We start from the raw sequence: 16,473 nt of genomic DNA on the forward strand, positions 1-16,473 counted from the left end.
TTGACAGTAGAACATTTAATGTGTAGCATTTAAAGATGAGTAATTTTGTCAAAAACATACTGCAGCAATTGCAATTGAACTGTATTCTGCAGTATTTTAGGACAAGATCTTTTTATTGTCTTAAGTTGCCCGTGTTTTTTAACTTGTCTGCCCCTCCTCCTCCCTCAAATCCCCCTCTTCTAGAAACAAAGACTTGTTTGTTCCTGCACTGCCTGTGAGGTCTTTGCAGCCTCTGCTGTGTGGGTGCAGAGCCCCTTATTTAAATGCTTTCCATAGCCATGGAAGGTAAGGAACAGGATGCATTAGAAACTGGTGAGTCCTAGCTAACAGATAAAATGAAGCTCCACCTTTGAATTCAAAGTACTTAAAAAGAACCGTGCATGTCAGGATGATTACAAATACATGAGGTGTAGAAAAAATAGTCTGCTGTCAGAGATCACATTAATAAGAATATTCTTTAGAGTGCTCATTTCTGCAGTTGTGTCCTGGTAGGTAATGGGGAATTGGAATGTAAAAAGAAAGAAAAGCTCACCAACAAGACAAGCCAGCAAAAGTATCTCAACCCCAAATCAACAATAAAAAGCTTTAAAACCCTCTGGTTTTTCCTGTCATTTGAAACAAGATGTGTTTTCCCCACCCCTTTTCATTAAATACTGTGTTGGAAATTATAGATAATTACATTCTTCTTTGAATTTCCCTTAAAGATAGCACACTTGTATAATCACCAAGGTGTATGAAAATAATTTATACTAGTGTTGTGGTTTTTTCACTGGTTCTTCACTTGAATATGTTAAGTCAGTAAAATTCAGTTAGCATCATCTTCTTCTAATACCCTAACTTTTAGTTTAATTTTACAGTTAAAAAGAGTTTGCTTATATAAAAACATCTCCACAATCTGTTCTGAAGAAACTTTAAAGTCTTATCAATTTGAAGTATTTTGCACTTTCATTCTTGAAATAATAAAATGTTCAGAAATATCCTTTCAATTATATTACTTTCAAAATGGACATTAGAAGACATTTTGGGGATCTAGGATGAGGGAATAAAATGTCAACCATCAGAGAAACATAATTTATTTCTTAAAGTTAAAATTGCAAAGTCAGTAGTGAGAAGAATGGAGCAAACAGTGGTCAGAGAGGACAGGAATAATACAAGCAGCTGTCACAAAGACACACGTATATGAAATAAAAAGAGCAGAAAGTGGCATGAGCAGGAAATATAAAACTGCCTATTTGTGGAAAAGAGATATTTGTATGGTGCATGCAGGAAAAACAAATTAATTACATGTTGAAGGAATGTTAGTGATATTGTACTGAACTATTTACCTAAGGTTAGACACTTAAATTTTTATGAGGTTATCTGCAACATGACTTGACAGTGAACTGCCTTGAGGTAGGACTCTGAAACCATGATTATATAATTGGAGACTAGACTATAAAGGGAGCCTTTTTAACCAAAAGAAAATAGACATTTTTCAGCTTTGGGTACTTAAATTCTATAAGCTGCTTTGCTTTTAACTTAGTTGTGCTCATTTCAGTTGATTGTAATTTTCAAACTTTTCTCCCTCTTGACTTTACACTGTAATTGACCTTCAGCCTTGTTTCATAGTAGGGTTTGAATCCTGGAACTTCTGAGGATAGGGCTGCAGAATTAACTAACAGCAAGAGAAGGCTGATTTCTGTTGTCTCCTACTAATGTCATTTCTGCTTATAAGGTGAAAGAGAGTAAGATATATAGAGCAAAAAGCATGGTCCTGGTTCCAGATTTGAAAAAAGAGAAAGGAGGAGATTTATTCCCCACTCTAGGAGTGTCTTGTCTAAAACTGCTAGATGGGCTGCCTTGCTTTTTGCATTGTTTTTTTTAGCTTCAGCTTTGCTTCTGCTTTGATAAATGAAGGTTGAGTAATTGCTGTCAGGCTTCCAGCAGATATTGCCCAGTGGAGCTCCTGGTGCTTGTAGTTAAATGTTCACTGCCCACGTCCTTAAAGGACAGTTGTTGATGCTGTTAGAACTTTTGCTTAACAGTTTCTAGGTGGTGTCTTGGGACTAGTCTTCCTGTCACTGGCCCAGAGACCACCACAGCTCACATGGCAAAGCTGGTTAATTGGCTCACTCTGGTCACCTTCTGTCCTGAAGTTCAGTTCTGATGGTGAACTGGTGCTGGATGTCTCGTAACATTTACTGCTTGATTTTAGGCTTTGATCCACAGGAATGTCATTTTCCCACTCTTTTTTTTTTTTTTTTTTTTTTTTTTTTTTTTTTTTTTTTCATGCTGAGTCAGGATAAGACTTGGAGGTTGGAACTGAACTGCTGCTCTAATTGTTTCTACTTGGTACTGGGATCCAGTTTCTATTCCTACTTCACAGGTGCACTTACCTTACAGAAAGTTTTATCATATTAGTAGTTATATGTATGAAGCTTTTTAACAAGTAACTACATTAAATACTGTTTCAAATTAATGTAAGCTATTTTACAGCATTTTATGTTAGCTGGACTCATGAAAATATGACCATTCTGCCCATTAGATTGTGCAGTCTGTGCTGGACTGGACCAGTGGATTAGTTGAAAGGGTAGACTGCAGAGTTGGGTCTCTAATTGATTTTGTATTATATGATAAATATATGTTGGCTGTCTTGGAACAGAACAACACTACTGTACCTTAAACTGAACACTCAAAAGACTGTGGAGACTGAAGGGCTTTTCAGTGAAAAGATGATGCAGATTTTTTTATGAGAGAATTCTTCTTTCTTATGGTAGCTAGAAATGTTAGTATTCCAGGAGTCGTCTATATGATGAAAACATTAATTCAAACTAATTCTACAGATTTTTTTTTTTTTTTTTTTTTTTACAATTCACCCTGTCATCCTAGAAGAACAGCTCTCTTTTTTTTTTTCTTAATGTCTGTAAACCATAATCCTAATTCCCAGAAAAAAAAAAATCCCTGCCATTCTCCCATCACGGCTTCCATCACAGAATGCATTTAATAGATTCAGTCTGTTACAGAGAACACGATGGAGAGCTAATTCCAAGCTGAAAGCTCCTGAAAATAGTGCTTTTGCAATACAGTCAGCCTTTTCCACCCTATTTTCACTCTGGGAACTCTCTTGCCTCTGTTGACTTTAACCATATTGGTGTCATGTGAGGGAGAAATCAGGCCTCATACATTAAATAGATGCATTCCAGTCATGTATTATTTTATAAAATAAAATTGTCTTAGGCCTTGCTTTTATAGGGGAAAGGAAGATGGGTTCTCATTGTGCATTATGCTTTCAAAGTTACATTTTTAGTGTCTGCTCCCGAGGCAAAATGCAAAGTATAATTCTGAGGGGTAAAAGAAAATTAAGGACTAGCAAAGTGTTTTCTAGGTTGATACCAGTATTTAAAGCTGTATAATTTATCTGCCATTTCTGTACCAACTCTAATTTTGCCTATCAAGAAGCTCTAAATGAAGTCTCTAACACTAAAATAGTGATGTGACAAGGATGTGAATGCTGGTTGCATGACCTTGCACCACAATGAGTAGCCTTTAATTGTTTTCAGTAAAGGTGAAATGATCCATTTTGTCGTTCTGTGTGTTCTCAAGTTAAATGAACCTAAGATTCCACATGAATAAAACAAATTATTTACTATTTGTGTCTGTGGTGAGCATAGTTTATTAGAAAGAAGAGAGATTTTTCTAATTCAATGTGAAATATTTTACTACCACTTTTGAGTTTTTCACCAGTTAGCACATTGAACTGTTTTCAGAAGCTTTTAGAACAAGTATGTAGTCTTAACTGTGAGACTGTTCCATTAATTTTCCACACATCAATTGCTCACACATGAACATACGTTTCACACTCTGAACATCAGTGTAGCTGCATGTTTTGTACTGTCATGCCTTGTAATTTTGTAGATTTTTTTAGTGTATACCTTTCATGGATACTGCTTTCCTTGCATGTATTTCTTTGAATTTATGTTTTAAATGCTTGTTGTTTTGGTTCCTTAGCCATGAATCAGCGAATCAGCCAAAGTGCTCCGGTCAAACAGCCACCTCCTCTGGCTCCTCAGAGTCCCCAGGGTGGTGTGATGGGAGGGAGTAGCTCCAATCAGCAACAACAGATGAGACTTCAGCAGCTACAGATGGAGAAAGAAAGGCTGAGACTGAAGCATCAAGAACTGCTTCGGCAGGTGAGGCCACAGGTTAGACACCTACTTCCACTATTTCTTTTGTATGTTACGTTTTGTTTTTTCTAAGTTGTTGTTTCAGTGAGTCTTAGAGACCAGTGACTATACAAAAAGCTTTGAGGCCTAAAAAAGTTGGAATTCATTCTCTTACTGATATCAGCTTGGTGGTGAAAGTATCTGATTTTTTAAACTGAAGAATTTTGCTTTCCTCCCTCATTCCGCCCTCTAACAAAAACTCTTAAAGAGCAGGCTTCACAAACTATAAGGATGACAGTATGTACTGTTGATGTGATTGGATATTCCTCCTAATAATGTATTTCATATTTGTTGAGTTACAAGTCGTGCAAAAACTTATTTCCCACAGTTTAGTTCTCCCTTTTAAGTGGAGGAAAGTCTTCAGTTTTAGAACCTGTTGCAGTCTATAGGATTTTGAAGTATTTACAAAGTTTATATAATATACATTGAAGAGATGCCTTGTTGCCAAAATCTTACCCGATTGATAGTGGAGTGAGTATGAAACAACCTAATAACTCGTGCTGCATTTTGAACCTGTGGTTTTATTATGCTGAAGAATTTCAAACTTCATAATAAGGCTGCAAACTGTGCCTTTCAGTATTCTCCACTATATGGATATGGCTGTAGCAAATATTAGAGTGTAGGGCTGGACTTTGCAATCTCTGGATTGGAATTCGGGCTTGATCTCCTTTTGATTCTAAGCCTTCTGTTTCAATTGTTCAATCTGAGTGTTTTAATAGTTACTACTATCTGTGCTAGATACTTAAGATATTTCTTTGGGTTTTTGACACTGGCAGAAAAAGCACTAATCTTTTCTTTGAAGAAAACCTTCTAAAATCTTTCCCTTTTCACTTTGGGTGATGGGCCTTGTGTCAGAAGAGGATAACATCTTAATGTCTTCAAGACAGCTTTTCTCTTTCTTCATCACCTGCAGTATTCTGTCCTGGAATCTGACTTCAGTTATCCCCTTTGTAGTCAAGGACTGTTTTGTAGGAATCTTCAGCATCTCTTGGTGTAAGATGGGTCATCTTTACAGCCATTACTTTTTACAGTACTCTAGGTAAGAATACATTGCAAAGGTGGCATCAGGACTTTCTCTCCGCTTAAGCACCTGGGCTTCTGCTATTCCTGCTTTGCAATTAATCCTCAAACAGACATTTTACCCTGTGCTAGCATGCTTCTAGGTAGGCCTTCTAATTGTCTTCTTGCCTCAGTTGTCATTGAGAACCTGACTAACTTTGGAGCAGGTGACAACTGGTTCTCTTCATGTTGTTCTCCTTAGTCGTTAAGCTTATCTGTCAAATACGCATCCTGGGTAAATCTGTGAATTTTGTTTCACTGTGTCATGATTTTCACAGTTCTTAACTCCCTTATCCTGTCTCATCTGGCCTGTCTCGGGGGCTTGATACTACAAGATGGTATTTATAAGACAGCCTGCATAGGTAAACCATGCAGCTAAAGTAATTTTTATCCATCTTATTTTTACTCTTAGGCATTGCGGAATATCAATCCCAGCACAGCAAATTCTCCAAAACATCAGGTAGGCTCTTAACTGATGTTTCAGCATAATCAGAAAAATGAGAGCATTAAGTTAGGCTAGCAGGAAACTTTTTGCTACATTAAAACATCCTAAAAAAAAAAAAAAAAAAAAAAAGACCAAAAAACCAACCTCTGCCATGCACATTTTTGATTCACTTTTCTGGTCACAGCTCTAACACTGTTTTTAGGAGTGCTGCATTGCCACAACTTCATATCAATATTTAACAGCAAACGAGGAATTCATTGCACATTTTTTTACATTGAAAACAACCTTCTTGTTTAGCATTCTTGAGGATACTGCTGTTCCAGTCCTGATGTCATCAAGATGTTTATTTGAAGCAAACTACCTCAGGTAGTAGTTGGTGACTTTTAAGTACTGTTCATATGAATGCTCTTATCAGTTTGTTGAAGCAGGTATTATCTTAGAGAAGGATATCTGTTATCAGTTAATGAAAAGTCACTTGAAATGGTTATGATTTTTAAGAATGCATAGTATAACAGAATTACTTAATAGATTAGACTAACAAAATAATTGCTATGCAGAATAATTTTTCAACTTTTACATTTAACTGGCTCTTGCACACATACATTTTCTGTTTAGGAAACAATAGTTATGAAAAGCTCAGACCAAAATAAAATTGTTCAAAATGTGAAGCATAATAAACAGCTTAATGTGATCTTATTTCAGTTGCTAAAGAAGTTGGTTAGAGAATGAATCTCCAGAAGGGTGGATTTATGGATATTTTCAGAGAACTTCATGCTTACTATTGTTAACATTGTTTTAATCTACTGGTTCTTAGCACAGTATTTATATTGGCTTGTACTGTACTTTGTTTTTTAAGAAATATCTCTTATGCACTAGGCAAGAAAAACAGAATAAAAGAAAGTATCCTCTGTTTGGAAGCAGTGAGTACTGATGTGCTGTTGCATTCTGAAGAGTACCACAAACCTTGTATGTTACTAGTTCTGAGATACAGGAACCTCAGATCTTAGTGCTGACACCCTAGAAAAATACTTTCTTGTTTGACAATACCAGAGTAGCTCTTGAACAGAAGGATTTTAATTGAGATGTACTAATTTGATTCATTAGCAAAGCATTAGCCACATAATAATCTTATCAATCAATATTAGGTCCTATTCTGGAGGAGAAAAAAAATGTCCTCAAGAATAATGGGTTTACAAGAAAATAAACAAGGAGAACTCCTCCACACCAGTTGAAAACACCTTATCTTCTAACATAATTAGGTCATTCACAGGGGATATTTTTCTTGTGGCATGCTGAAAGTATATTCTGTATTTTCTTCTATGCCTAAAGCCCTGTCATAGTTCACTCTTCCACTAATTTCTTCTTGTTGCCAACTCAAAAAAATACAGGAAATTAAGACGTTTGTTATCAGTTTCATACTTAACTCTGTAAGATGAAGTTTTTGGAATGCCTTGAAATTATGGCTTTAAATCCTAAAAAACGGCAAAAACTCAATGGGACTAAACTGATAGTTCATCAACTGTATATGTAGTGGTCACTCTGCTCTGTTTGGAGTGGAAACTGATGAAAGGATTCATACAGAAATCAGGATTCCATTTATATTTAACCTTGCTTCCTACCATACCTCCTGCCTGGGATCAGTTTTATTAGTCTGCACTTACTAATGAATCAAGGTGTGTGTGAGTGATCTGTTGGGTAGAAGAATGGGCAATCATGTCACCTTTAAAGTTTTATAATACTAGACTATTTGTGATGAACCATCTAAATGTACTTTTTGTGTTTCCATATCATCTCAGTAATGTAATGAATAGCCACCGGTGGAAGAAAGTGCTTAGAAAACTGCTTCTGGGTTCTGGTTCTCTAAATGTTTCCTGAGGCCTAGTAATGAGGCAAATATATTGTGTCTTCTCTGATGATGCTACTATTGAAGACCCAGTCTGTACAGCTGACCTAGGGAATCTAGAAAATGTATAGAAATAATTCAAATTCCTTTGTTCAACTTTTTCCTTCAGACAAGTCTTTCTTTCTTTTTGAATAAAATTAATGAAGTTTGGAGGAATTGCCTAATTCCCTGGTGATAAAGCTGTGCTTGGTGGAAGAGTAATTGCATCTCTTGCTAAATTTTAGATATTCTTTTAAGGAGTAATAAAAATTAAATCTTCATCTGTTCAGTGCTCTTAATTCTGGGAAGTCTAAGTCTGTTTTAGAGAGGGATTGCTAAGGTCTTTTGTTTGTGAAGAAATTATGTAACATCGGCATTCTTGAAGCTTTCATCTAATGAAATCTTTTGTATAGATGGATTAAAAACATCTGAGAAATGTTCCTTAACTTTTAACTGGATCTCTGAACTTTTTGTGTCACACATTCAGTAGGTTAGAAGGGACTGGTGGAGGTCATCTAGTCCAACATCCTCATCCCTCTTGACATTTTTTCCATGTAGCTTGGATCCAGTACCATGGTTGTATTGATACCTATGGTCAGGTTTTTTTGGTACTGGGTAACCATAGTGTCCCTACTAGGTTTTGGTCTCTCTGCCATGGTACTGCAGAATGCTGTTGTGACACTAACATTCCAAGTGTTGTGTATGGAGACCTTAGCACCTTCTGGAATGAGTAAATAATTCCTCAGTTTCATTTTTATAGGAAGCACTGTAAGAGGCTCTTCTTGTTTGAATGAGGATGTATTTTACTGAAATTCTAAAAATTTTAAAGGTACCTGTAGCAAAAATTACAACTTTATAAGTGATGCTGTTATCAGCAAGAAATTTAAAAACAGTCACTTGTGCTTATCATCATCAGTTATTTGTGAAACATTAAAATTACTGTCCTAGTAAAGAGATTGCATGACTTGAATTTCACTCCATCCCCACTCACCCTCTTTTCATTTTTCTGCAGTTAGAATCTGGTTGTCAACAATTTCTAATTTAGAGCAGGTGTCAGTCAAGTTTTGTATGTGTCACAAAATTGAACAGATGTTAAGTAACAGATTTCTTCCCTTACAGTGTGCTGTGGAAAGAAATAGAGGCAAATAATGTTGAGGTACTGATGGCATTATTCTTGGATGTTGTGCAGACTATTTTCTTGTGCTGAGAATGGAAGATTTCTTATTTATCTGCTGCTAATATTAGAGTATTTGCTAGTAAGATCAGCATACTACATATTTATGAGACAAGTTCCTCCGTATATGCTTGCTCATTCTGTATCTGCTGCTTGTTTCTAAGCTTTACAGATCAACAAAAGAATTGTATTGCTTGCTCATATGTGTAGATCTTTATGGATAAATACCCTGTTTAAATGTCTGTATAGTAAATCAGAACTGCATTCACTGGCTGTGCTGGTTGTGACTGAAGCAGTGAATGGTTTGTTACCTCATTGTGGAGTTCATTCGTCTTCCACATGTCCCTGTGTCTTCCCTGTTTCTTTTGTATACATGCTGTAACTTTGTGGCCCTCACAAAAATGCAAGCACTTAATCTGAAGAAGCAACTGGTGCTGTAAGTCTGCTGTGGTCTTCTCTTTCCCGTAAAACTTCTCTTCCCGCCCAGGAAGGTCTGTGAATCATTTGAAAGTCGAGTCATCACTGGGGGCAGAAATGTTACAAATTGGCATTTTTAAAGTAAATTTGCAAAACCAATTATCAGGATATATCAAGTCAAATTGAGTAGCATATCCTAGGTTTAATACAGTAAGAAAATAAGTGAATTGCACAAGTCATCTGCCTTTCCTCAAACGCCAATGAAGATAAAAATGCTCTTAAAAGGGTAGTTTGATAAAGTTAATTTGAATATGGTGTGAATGACCTGTAACTTAATGTAAAACTTAATCTGTCTGGAATTATAAAAAAAAATCTGCATGAGGTCGGCCAGATAAATTACACAGTGCTGACCTTATTTTTTAAATTATTTAAGGAGATGACAGATCATTTTAGTCTCTGTGAATAACTAAAAATCAGTTTTTGTGCTAACAATAGGAATGCTAAGCTTTTCTTTTCTCCGAGGTACTTTAAACAAGTTTGACATACTTAAAAAAATAGGATGAGCTCAATTCATGTAAATCTAAGGCAGGATTTTGTAATAGTTTTATTTTTGCCTCCATACTTTAAATACTTCTAATAAAGCACATATTTTGAAGCATGAATTAAAAGCCTTGAGTTCCCATTGCTCTGTTTTGGAGCTGGGAGGGACTTGAACACTCCCATACATTTTTTTAAGTATAGAAAATCTACAACCTTTTTAATGCAAAACAGGTTTATAAGGAAGGAGAAATTAAAAGACTGTTCTTCAAGCAACACAACTTCAGCTTCCATTTTTTTATACCTTTAGGAAAAATAGTCTTTACATACTCTTTAGGCCTTTAGGAAACTTTGCTTATCTTAGAGAATGATTAAAAATTGCCCTGTATTTGTTTCTCAATAGTTTGTCTTTTTTGGTAATTCTTTCTCTTTCAGACTCCCAGAATGACATAAATTTATTAGTTAGATGAGTAATAACATTCTTTTGAGGGGAAAGTGTTTCTGACTCCTGTAAAAGTAGCAGTAATACTACTTATAAATAGTTAAAAATAGCTGCAGTTTTCCATTTTTTAGCAATGTTGTTAAAACAAAGATAAAAGTAGTGCTAATTTTAAAAATACTAGTTTCACTACATAGTACATGCCAAAAAATAGGCAAAATATAGTTCTCTCCTGGTTTAATACATCTCTTTACTGGGCCTTTAGAGAAATGAGATTTTTTTTTTTTTTTTTTTTGGTTTTAGCTGGCTAGTGTCTTGAGCTACATTTATTTTTACCATACTGTTTAAGTTCATGTATTGATGCAACTTCAACCTCTCCTACACTCTGAGGATTTTAAAAAATACAAAGGTAACCTCCCTGTTTTTCCCAATTTCTTGTTCCTTTGTACTGACTTTTTTTCTTATAGTAACAGAAGAAAAATTGTGCGGTTTTTTTTCCTTTCCTATTGTCAGTAGCTCTTGAAAAGGGGGTGTCTGGATTTCTTATCTTCCTCACAACTGTTGAATCAGGAGGCAGTTCCAATTGGAAAGGCCACACAAAGGAAATAAAATGTCACTTTAGTTCATGTACAAGAATGACTTCATGTAGATTTTGCTTTGTTACCACTCTTTGTGGCACTGGTATGTGATTAAGCTGCTTCTGCAGTCTGCTGGCACTTTTGGCTCCTCCTCTTTGTCCAAATCAGGGACTGCAGCCCAAGGAAATAAAGATGTAATGTACAGATCAAACCAAGAGGGAAGGGGAAAAGGACAAAGCACTTGGTGAGCAGTTCTTGAGTTATCTCTGGGATAGCTGGTCTAAGACCTTCTGACTTCTTTAGATCACTGTTTGGGAAATTCCAGGAAGGAACGCTTCTTTCTTCTTTACAAATGGATGAGTCTACCTGTATATCAGGTAACTTGTGACTGATACAAGGTTGCAAACTTAGCTGTGAATAAGATGTCATTATATAGGCTTTACATTTGGTTTTATTACATAAGCAAATGAAAATAATATGGATAAGCCTTTAGAAATTATTAAAAGATGCTTAACGTCCTGTGATCTGAAAATGGGGATGGGGTATTATTACTGTTTGTTAGAACAGTGGCCAGATAAGTGGTGATGAGCAGAGGGCTGGGTTTACTTGAAGTAGTAAATGGTGTGATGAACACAAAAAACATTGGTATGCTTGTACGCTATCTGCAGAGATCTAATCAACTGTAGTGAGAAAATTTTCTAGTGCAAGACATAAAACTTAAAGGAATGTAGAATTGTAATCCACAGGAATGGGAGTGAAACATATGCAGAAAGAAAAAAGAAAAGAAAACAAAACAAAACCTGGCAGTAGAAAAACTTCAATACACAGTCTGCTGGAAATCAAATAAAATAACCTTAGAATTCATAAAAAGAAATCATTTGGAAAGAAAATTGGGGCAAAGTTAGTTTTATATACTAAAAGACTACCGTACAGTAGTCCTTAAGCTTAGCACAGAAAATGGATTAAGACCTCTCCTTTTACAAGTGAGAAATATTGATTATTGTCAAGACTGACAGGATTGGTTTTGCCTGAGATTATCTTCCCAGGCACAGCCTGGAAGTCACACACTACCAGTAATAGTGACAAGATAGTCAATAGATTTATCAATCTCTGCAATAACAAAGCTCAGTCTTGGTGGGACATTGATGATGTTTGAATATGGTTGCTTGAAGAAAATTACTGTATCTTCACATATGTAACTCACGGATTACTTGTTTAAAAAGGGGAGAGAATCACTGGAAATGACATAAAATGTTGCTTATTTCCATCTGCCCTTAAGAGAATGCATTTTTATGTTAACACTTACTTTCGGTAATTAGTAATTGCAAGCCTTCTGGATGGTTTGATTCAAGCTGGTGAACATTCAGATGTGTAAGAAGTTATATTCAATTTAGGTTTGTAACTTCAGAAGTGCAGTGTCTTGGCCTTATTAAGAAATTACTCAGAATTTGAAGAGCTTTGAAATTTACTTAGGGAATTAATCACTGATTTGATCAGTCAGAAATTTCAAATGTATGGCTCAAACAGGAATAATGAATGGATACATTTAGGGAAAGACTTGAAAGTTTGCTGACTGAAACAAGAAAGGTACAAAGGAAGCCAGGAACTAAATCAGGATTTAAAAGAAATGGGGATAAAATGCTATTTAGCAGAGCTAAACAGGTTGTATTAGGAGTCAGATAGTAATAACAGTTCTGGTTTTCGTTTAAGTATAGACTTAGCGGAAAGATACTGAAGTGAACTAGAAAATATTTGTGTAAGCATACAGATATTTATATCCATAAATACATTTACAGTGCAGTCTCTGTAATGGTGGTCATGGCTGCTGGAACTTGCATTTTCATTGAAGCCAGTACATATTCTTGTTTTGTCCTCAGAAACTAGTTTAATTTCACTTAACTCTTCTAACTGGAAGCAGTAAAAGCATCAATTATCTATAATGTCATGTGTTCATGTATCCAAAAAGTGCGTTCAAATGCTTGACATGATTTCTCTTTCTCCCTCTCCTGCTGTTCTAGGAATTGGCTCTCCGTAGCCAGCTTCCAACAATGGAACAAGATGGTGGATCTCAAAACCCCGTGTCATCTCCTGGAATGTCTCAGGAACTGAGAACAATGACTACAAATAGTTCTGATCCCTTTCTTAACAGGTTTGTAGGAGTAGCTACTAGAGGAAAGAAATTTGATTTAAAATTCTGTTTGGTACATGTAATAGTTTATTTTGAACATCTGTCTGTGCCAAGAGCCACAGCTGTAAATGAATCTTTCCTTAAATGGCAAGTCTAGTAAAAGCTGAAGATTAAAAGCTGTCTCCTGTGGGAGGAAGTAGTCTGTTCAGACTTGTAGGAAGGTTTTTATTCAAAGTCGTAACATGTTTGCCTCTGCATAATCTGTTGACTAACAGTCATTTCAAATTACTGGCTCAATTTGTGAATAGCTTGCTGTGAGATCAAATGAACTGTGAGGTACATTTAGCATTGCAGCTTGAGGTTCATTTTAAGGTTTCTCCATTCACCCCTCCCCTCCACTTCAGGTATTTAGCAGTATTTTTACTCTGCTAATGTTAGGTCTACAAATAGTGGTATGTTTCATTTTAAGTGCTGTATTATTTTGAAGTGGGTATTTTCATTCAAGATTTAGAATCTTACAGTATAGACTCATCTTTCATAAAACGTTTTCCTACATCCCTCTGACTTGAAGTGTTTATTTTGTTGGAAATGCGGTTCAAATTTCAGCTTGCAAATGCTTCCTACCAAACATTACAACTTTAGAGACACTGCTGCAGCTTGAGATAAATGATATCTGTATTTTGGGTAATCCCTTTGGGAAGATTTATTCCTGCACAGACAGTTCTGATTAGAAAACTTGATTTTCTTTTTTTTTTTTTTTTTTTTTTTTTTTTTTTTTTTTTTTTTTGAGGGATTATCCTATGTGGAATCCATCCTGTAGGGTGTTCTTGCATGAGCCTCAACTGTGCTGGCTTTGTTCTAAGAAATAAAAGAGACAAGACAATTTAAACCTGACTTGCTCTCCTATGGGAAGCCTTCTTAGATAGGTAATGGTATCAATATGGAGTAGTAACATTCTAGCTTGAACTTCTGGAAGGGAAGCCTTCTTAGATAGGTAATGGTATCAATATGGAGTAGTAACATTCTAGCTTGAACTTCTGGAAGGGAAGCCTTCTTAGATAGGTAATGGTATCAATATGGAGTAGTAACATTCTAGCTTGAACTTCTGGAAGGGAAGCCTTCTTAGATAGGTAATGGTATCAATATGGAGTAGTAACATTCTAGCTTGAACTTCTGGAAGGGAAGCCTTCTTAGATAGGTAATGGTATCAATATGGAGTAGTAACATTCTAGCTTGAACTTCTGGAAGGCTGTTGCCATCATACACCATACAGGTGCTCACATCTTCAAAACATTTCTTCTGACCTGAAGGAAATGCATCTTTAGGTCTCAAATGGGCCATGGCAGTGGGCTGATACAGTTTATCCGTTGTGAGTCTACACAAAATATAAAGTGATGTATCTTTACCATTAACTAGAAACAGAGTAAAAAGCTAGAAAGAGCAAATTTACATTCTGTAATTTTATGGCAGGTTGGTATTTATTGCAAAGTGCAAAAAGATACTGCTTGCCTAGTTACATATATGTTTAACTGGGGTTTTTTTTATGTAGCTCTTACCCCATACAAAATACTGAAAATCTGTGCTTGAGTTGAGTTCAGATTATCCTAATTTACATATAGGTCTGAAAATTTGTCTCTTTCTAGGCTGGTGTATGTGTGGCACCACACTTAATTTTGTCATATGGATGTGGGAAAGGGATTTTTAAGAAAGGACATTTGTGAATATGCAATGCTGTCTCAGAAAGCAGTCCAATAGTTCTGACCTAAAGATCTTGTTGATACTGTTGATACTCCTCATGTTAAAGTTCAGACTTTGAGAAATGCTCGTTTCTATCTTTATAGGGTGTATATGAAGTTTTTGGTGAGACAGCACTAAATTTAGGCCCCAGAGTTATATATTCAGAGTTTAGGTTGTTTAATGTTTTCTGCTGCCTATATAATAGAAGCATTAACAATTCTTAGAAAATCACTACTTTGGAGCAATTTGAGATAACGCTCAGTAGTGGTTTAAAATGCATAATCATATCTGCCTGCTGTCTTCAGTACTTACTATCATTATGGTATATTTGATTTTTTTTCTCTTTTTTTGAATGGGATATTCATCAGTGCAGACTTCATTAGTGCAGACTTTTGATTTGCCACACTTGTTTATATATTTCTGTTGGTTAGATTTATAGTGATAGTGATGGTAGTTCTGTCCAACTCCTAAATTGGTATTTCTTCTTTTGTATACACATATTTTAACAATTACTATTTGAAGGAGAATCCACTCTATTTTGGGTAATGCTGTTTAGTTGCATGTGGTAATTTTGGGTGGTATGACTACTAAATGAACAAATCCTTGTTGAAGAAAGAGGAAATATGTATTAAGAAGTGATTTGAAGAGAAGTACTGGACATTCCAAGTGTGAGAGCAGCAGCCAAAAACCTTTCTCCTCTGGAGTGATTTAGTTCAGCATAGTCTCAGTTCTGTTTTTAGTGTTTTGTCCCATAAAGTAAACCAGATTTTTGTTCACAGAAGTTTTAAGTTGTTTAATTACTAGGATTGTATTGAATGTGTGGTGACTCTGTTCTTAAATCAATCTAAAAAAAGAGAAATATTTATGATTTATAAAGAAATGTTAGGTTCCTTACTTGCGTGGCTAAGATGTCTTCACAGAATCAAATATATATATTTATATACGTGGCTGAAGGCAGTCTACTGAGATCCGATGTTGAATAGCTGTTTATAATTTTTTATTCTTCATACTTGACAAAAAAGGCATATACTATATACTTCACAAGTACATCATGAGAAGGATTAGTATATCTTCAAATGATAATTTGAACAGTAAACCAAGTTGATGTTCATTGGAGATGCCACATGGAAAATCAGTATGGATTCTCAGTGAATCTCAGAATACACAACCTGAAGAAATAGAGATTTTGAAAATATTTTGTAAAGACTGAATATTAGGAGATTGTTAGACAGAATAACAGAGGAGAGGGAAGTAATGGTGGCCTTCAACAGCTGTTTATGCAGGCCACAGCTCCTGCCAGCAAAGCTGCTCCAGCATGGGCTTCTTTCTCCATGGGACCACAGGTGCTGTCAGCTGGCTCCATCACAGGCTTGCCGTGGGGTCACTGCCCCCATGAGGCATCCACCTGCTCTGGCATGGATCCTCCAGGGGCTGCAGGCAGATCTCTGCTCCCCCTGGCATCTCCACAGGCTGCAGGGACACAGCAGCCTCACCATGGGCTGTGCACCATGGGCTGCAGGGGAATATCTGCTCTGGTGCCTGGACCACCTCCTGCTCCTCCTTCTGCACTGACCTTGGGGTCTGCAGGCTGTTCCTCTCTTCCACCTGCTGTTCAGCATTTTTCCCCTCTTCTTAAATATGTTATGACAAAGGTACCACCATTGTCACTGATGGGCTCAGCTTTGGGCAGCTGGACCACTTTGGAGACAGCTGGAAGCAGCTGTTTGACATGGGATCAGCTCTTCCTGCTGTGTCACACAGCATAGTGATCCCTGCAGACCCCTGCTACCAAAACCAAGCTATATAATCTCAACACAGTGGCCTACTTGCCCTCCCCTTCCCACATTTTCCACTGTGACTCTCTTGGTCTTGCTT

At 36.3% G+C, this 16,473-nt stretch overlaps 1 protein-coding gene across 7 annotated transcripts in view; it reads left to right on the top strand.

The window, feature by feature from the left end:
* YAP1 (Yes1 associated transcriptional regulator) overlaps positions 1-16,473 on the top strand; it is an 87,611-nt gene that overhangs the window by 65,181 nt on the left and 5,957 nt on the right. For 2 of the 7 annotated variants that reach the window (XM_085575704.1, XM_085575681.1), the window contains 3 exons: positions 3,988-4,181; positions 5,674-5,721; positions 12,752-12,882. In XM_085575704.1, coding sequence (XP_085431830.1) covers positions 3,988-4,181; positions 5,674-5,721; positions 12,752-12,882 — 373 coding nt within the window. The remainder of the gene's footprint in view (positions 1-3,987; positions 4,182-5,673; positions 5,722-12,751; positions 12,883-16,473) is intronic. The other 5 variants (XM_031505012.3, XM_021529333.3, XM_031505014.3 and 2 more) reach the window with 3 other exon arrangements.

The sequence above is a fragment of the Lonchura striata genome, chromosome 1 (assembly GCF_050655825.1).
Source record: "Lonchura striata isolate lonStrDom1 chromosome 1, ASM5065582v1, whole genome shotgun sequence".
Taxonomy (NCBI): Eukaryota; Metazoa; Chordata; class Aves; order Passeriformes; family Estrildidae; genus Lonchura; species Lonchura striata.